The sequence below is a fragment of the Sebastes fasciatus genome, chromosome 17, assembly GCF_043250625.1.
Source record: "Sebastes fasciatus isolate fSebFas1 chromosome 17, fSebFas1.pri, whole genome shotgun sequence".
NCBI lineage: Eukaryota > Metazoa > Chordata > Actinopteri > Perciformes > Sebastidae > Sebastes > Sebastes fasciatus.
Window position 1 is genome coordinate 15,471,608 of NC_133811.1, and position 6,014 is coordinate 15,477,621.

Below are 6,014 nucleotides of genomic sequence, written 5' to 3' on the forward strand. Positions count from 1 at the left end.
GAAAGGCTATTTTCCCCACAAATTTAACACTAGAGAAAATGAGCAATACAAAGGCTCATACCCCGACCCATCTCAATATGGGTACGAAACCATGTGTGAAAATGAGAAAACCTCGTTCATGCAATGGTATGACACAGTCCGAAATGAAACTTTTGATTTTCAAGCGGAGATTCGTCGCTACTGTGTTAATGATGTGGAGGTGTTGCGCCGGGCATGTGGGGGAAAATGCCACACTTCATCAATGCTGACAATCTGGTAACCCTTTTCTACCGCTTTCTGAAGCTCAAACGAGACCCACACACCTGACAGCTGTCTGTCACTGTCACTATGCACACAATCAGATGTTTGGTTCAAACTTTCAGCACACTTGCTGCACAGCGGGAACATGAGCTTGTTTTGACACCTGTAGGGCAAGACTGGGTGGAACAAACCTCTTGGCGGGAGCACCGTACACTTTACAAACCCAAAATAATTATCGATGGAATCAAAGTCCCTATGGATAACCTGGGGATGTCCAACCGGGTACAGTTTCTTTGCCTGAACTGTGGGATACAGACTTGTGAAGTCGTAGTACCTGATCTTTTCATCATTTTCCCCCTTGTGGTACAGTTTCATGGCATTTGTACGCCCACCAAAGAGAGCCTGCCTGGGATCGAGTCGTTCCGGTTTTTTGTATGTGGTCAGAAATGTTTGTACTACAGAGTTTGATTTTGACAACAACCCCCATTCACACTCCCACATCACTACAGAGCGAAGGCCATGTAGTGTTTCCAACTTGTTTATTTTTTCATTGAAAGCCCAGTATAGCTCACCATAGGAGACTTGAGTGACCGGATTTAAATCTCCCGGTACATGGCATTTGACACATCCGTGAAAAAAACATCCTGCAAACTCATAGCAGGTGTTTGTAGCAGGATTGTACCCATCCACAAAGTATGGGCCAAATTGCTGTTCACCACGATTGAGTGCATGTTGCATCTCAATGTTTTCTGTATGGGCCACATATTCAAGCCACTGCATAGACACATCTGAATATGTCTTATTCTGTTTGGTGTATGCACCTTCATATGTGAGGGCTACAGTGTCTCTGGGCAGGAACAGTGTTTTGAATACACCCATACAACTGGAGGGTAGAGTGGTAAATGAAAACGGGTCAAGCTGTGTACATTCAAGAAATGTTTCACGATAAATGGTGCATGCCCGGCGCAACACCTCCACATCATTAACACAGTAGCGACGAATCTCCGCTTGAAAATCAAAAGTTTCATTTCGGACTGTGTCATACCATTGCATGAACGAGGTTTTCTCATTTTCACACATGGTTTCGTACCCATATTGAGATGGGTCGGGGTATGAGCCTTTGTATTGCTCATTTTCTCTAGTGTTAAATTTGTGGGGAAAATAGCCTTTCTCCAAATCCTCAAACCCCAAAGCAGCAGGTGTTTTGGCCAGTCTCATGGGTAAGAAACTGAACGAATCAATCCACCTCTGTTGGTATGTATGGTCGTGCATCAGAATGACCCTGCTACCTCTCATCATCACCATAGGCGTAATCCTTTGTTTGACAAAGTACTCAAGCAGAATGTAGTTGTCAAAGCCAGATGCGTTATGCGCAATGAACGTATACCCCCGGTATTTTGGCTGTCTGTACCGTTTCACAAAGGCATCCACGCATTTTAATGTGTTGAAACAAAACTTGTTTCCATCAATATCCATTGAACACACAAAATTTGCCTCGTGTTTGCCATCGTGAAAACGTGTCTCAAAATCAAACAAGATGTACTTTCTCTGTGGATCACCCTTCTCGATTGGTTGGATAAAGCACTCGTGGGGCACACTGCTTTCCAATTTTTGTTCACCACAGTGTGAACAGACAAGGGATGCGCATTTGTGTATTTTTTTTTTACCAGGCCTGTATGTTTTTCCACATGCCTCACAGTATTTTAATGCTGTACATGGTATAACTTTGTGTTTTACTTCAGGTACTTTGTGTTGCTTGAAACAGAATTGTGATTTACATATGCGTTTACAGTCAGGGCACTTTAACGTGCGACCTTGGTACGTATGACACTCCTGTGTAAAACAGACATTGCATCTATGCTTACAGTTGTGGTACAGAGGCGTTTCATACGTATCATAGCAATACTCACACACATATGAAGCCCCGAAAAACCCTGTCTGGTTTTCAATCAGATAGTAGTGGTCATTGTGTAAGTATAACCAGACTGTACGCTTGTGTGGTGCGTCGCATGTTTGGAAACACTGCAAGCGTTTACGCGCAGTGCCATGATGGAAGACTATTATTTTCATGTCTAGGTGTTTCTCAAATTTGGTGACATCGGAGAACGATACTTTGTGCATGTGATCAAAACCGACTGCAGTGTACAACTGTTTTGCATATTCCAATTTTTCATCTCCAGCCATAGCATTGTTAACAAAATGTGCAAGACAGATAGAAAAACATAGATTGTTGGCCCCCATGTTGTCAGGATTGTACAGATGTCGACCTTTTTTGGTCAAAATTTCCTCATAGGAAACATGACCCAATCTCAGACGCCTTGCTCCACCACGACTATCCCTAGCAACTGTAACAATAAACTCCAATTCATCATCCGTCATAGAATCATCATTGCTTTGTAAGACCTGTGATATTTCCTCCATGAACAAATCCACATTGTATTCATTATCTGCGTTTAAGACGGCTTGTACATCGCTAGCCAGTGATGGGCCCCTCAAGATGACATTTAAAACACTGGTGGGTGGGGAATCCTCTAAGGCTCTCTCTAGCACACCAGACAGTCTCTCTCTAACTCGATTAGGTACCTGCTCGGGATCATCAAGATTAATATCCCTAAAATCAACACGCTGACGCAATTCAGAGGCATTAAATGCGGGTATGTTTCTAACTTGTATATCTCTAACAGGGACACGGGTGTTTTCTACAAGTCTACCCGCCCCATCCTGTACGCATCTGCTAAGACTGTCTACACGCGGAGAAGCTTCTACATTGCCACCCACAAAGCCCTGGTGTTCGTTATTCAAAGCAGTAGCACTGTTCACATCATGATTATCAACACTAGCCCTGATCAAAGCATTATTATCGTCATTGCAGGCAGACACAGTGTCAAATGTCTCTGTAGCAGCAGCAGCAGCAGCAGCAACAGCAGCAGCAGCCCCGGAAACCAGAGCATTTACAGTAGGAACAACAGTAGACAAATCACTTAAAATAGAATCAAGCCTCGCATTGGTAAATTCACCCCACTTTCTGATAGTTTTGGTATTGTATTTTACACCGGATAATTGTGGTAAACCATGTCTCATAGCATATTGGTCACTAACGGCGTTATATTGTTCGACAGTGTGAGTGATATGAGAGATTTCATCATCACTGTCTACTTCATTGACAGTATCATCATTAGTTGCGTTACGACCATCGTCATCATGATTATCAACACTATCATTAACAGTGATCAAAGCATTGTTATAATCATGGCAGACAGACACAATGTCAAATGTCTCTGCAGCAGAAGCAGAAGTAGAAGCAACAGCAACAGCAGCAGCAGCAGCAGCATCAGAAAGCGGAATATTTACAGCGGGAATAATAGTAGACAAATCACCTAAAATAGAATCAAGCCTAGCATTGGTGAATTCAGCCCACTTTCTGATAGTTTCAGTATTGTATTTTACACCGGGTAATTGTGGTAGCCCATGGCCCATTGCATTTTGGTCACTATGGGTAATATATTCTTCGACAGTATGAGGGACATGAGAGATTTCATCACTATCAACTTCATTAACATCATTATCATCATTAGCAACATTACAACCAGCGTCATCACTATATTTGAAAATTTTTCTAGGAGGTGACATGTTATCAGCTAATATTTGAGCACTATGATGAAGGCCTGCTTTTTAGGATGTTTGATATATGTGATAGACCCGTAACCATATTATTCTGGATTCTAACCAGTTCTCCACTGGCTGCATGCAGGGCACAGATGTCAGAAGTCAGAATACCTCTATATAATAGATCGGATTTACACCCGGCCAGAACAGTATTTAATAAGTTGTTGTTTTGTTTTTCTAATTCAGCTATTTTACTATTCAAAGACTCATATTGTTCTTTGTTATCCTTCTGTATTTCTGCTAATTTACTGTTCACCATGCATTCGAATTTATCAAATCGGTTGCCAATATCAACCCCACCCCCTAATGACAAATCCTCAGTGGCACAACAGTCAACCACACTTTGGGTACGTAATTGATCAGGATGAATTGCCTGTCGTTGTGAGGATAGCAACAGATCCTCGAGGTCGCTCCAGACGAGTAATTCTAATTGTTCTGAAGAACCAGGCTGTTCATTATCCTCCCCCACACACGTTTGTGTCGCAGGGAGTGTGTCAGAGGTTTTCTCCTCAAAATCAACAAGTGAATCAAACCAATCCTGCTTAGGATAACCACATGGTACACTCAAATTCTCCCCCCATTCACTGTATGGTTCCCACTCACCATGCTGAATGCCATCTTCTTCTTGAGAAATATCTGTCACAAGCTTTGCGGTCGGCTGTCTCTGCGCTGCTAATAACGACTTCAATTGATCCACGACAGCACACACGTCCTCTGCCTCTTCACGTCGAAGCGTCTCGGTAACCGAAGCCAACACAACTGAATCCAATGTTGAGTCAATGGTGTCCTCATCAATCACCGGTCTGATGCAAGACATTAGGTGAAAAAAAAAAAAAAAGACTTAGTACATATATAAAAAAAAATAATCGTAGATACAGATAGAATACCGTAATCTTATACATACCTTGTATGCACTAGAACCCTATGGCGCTCCTTCTCTTCCTTTTGCCTCTTTTTTACTGGGCCCGATTGAAGTCTATTCGGTCTTTTAAGCCTGCTCTTTGGTTCCTCAAAGTCCGAATCTTCTTCTTCTTCTAGATTCAAACACACACACACACACACACTTTAGTATTTAGGTATAATAATCATATGTATTAATTATCAAAGTATTATTTTAACATCTACATTTTATCATGTACATACCTTTTGAAAGTTGGTTTAGGGGTTGTAAGATCCCTCTCCGCTGAAAAGGTGTTCCCCAGTAGCTGATTGAAGGCACTACATGTAAAAAAAACAGAACAAAAATAAATAAAAACAACATACACTTAGTCTAAAACAAAATAAAAAAATAGTTCTATATAATGAACAAAATACAAAACAAGTATAATGAATTAAATACCTTCATTATCACCAGGTTGAAAGTTTTCAATACCTCTGTCGTGGCGGTTGCTACCACTGGCCATGTAACCTGATAAATAAAACTGTTAAGAACAACATTTTTTACTATAAAAACAAACTGGTATTATTGGAAGAAAAAATAACTGTGGTAGATAAAAAAAATAAAAATGGTTATACTTACAGGGAAAAGACGCCATTGGTAGAAATTGCCCCGAGATGTGAAAATGCAAGAGATGCGTTAGGAGAAAGTGTCCTCTTCAAAAGTTGGTGAAGTTTGGTAAACACGACCTCAGCTGAATGGTGACTATATATACACACCTACTATGAAGGTGGAGTTAAGGACATCTCATGAATAAGCATGGTTGACAGGGCTTGAGGTTGCCCCATTCACACTACATACATTTTTTTTTTTTTTTCTACGAACAACACTAACCCATACACCCTCTCACAAACAAACATATGGTTACAGGAGCCATGTTGATATAGCCTGCAAACAGTACCAACCACCACATCATCAAAATACATAAACATTTTGACCACAGCACACTAGGGTTTGTTTGATCTTTTATGGGTACTGTAATAAAAAGACACCTCTTGGATACAACTGAGTTCACATATTGGGATACAACTGTATTTTGTTAACTGAATCAGGATCCACAGGAGGGGGTCTTCTTTTGTTTACGGAGAAACTGATAACATCTTGGATACAACCGACTTTTTTTTTTATCTGAATCAGGATCAACAGTATGGGTCTTCTGAGGCAACATCAA

The 6,014-nt window shown here is 41.0% G+C and overlaps 1 protein-coding gene across 2 annotated transcripts; it reads right to left on the reverse strand.

The window, feature by feature from the left end:
- Positions 1 to 2,568: 2,568 nt before the first annotated feature.
- Positions 2,569 to 5,607, reverse strand: LOC141754727 (uncharacterized). Of its 2 annotated transcripts, none has more exons than XR_012590712.1 (5): positions 5,426 to 5,605; positions 5,246 to 5,327; positions 5,050 to 5,124; positions 4,811 to 4,940; positions 2,569 to 4,709 (listed from the first exon to the last, which is right to left on the reverse strand). XR_012590712.1 is itself a non-coding variant. In XM_074613989.1 (5 exons), the coding sequence occupies exons 1-5, from the start codon at positions 5,439 to 5,441 to the stop codon at positions 3,893 to 3,895; spliced, it is 1,107 nt and encodes a 368-aa protein (XP_074470090.1). In that variant the 5' UTR covers positions 5,442 to 5,607; the 3' UTR covers positions 2,569 to 3,892. The 2 variants fall into 2 exon arrangements, 1 of the variants encoding a protein (XP_074470090.1); XM_074613989.1 differs by having other exon boundaries at positions 5,246 to 5,314; positions 5,426 to 5,607.
- Positions 5,608 to 6,014: the final 407 nt, after the last annotated feature.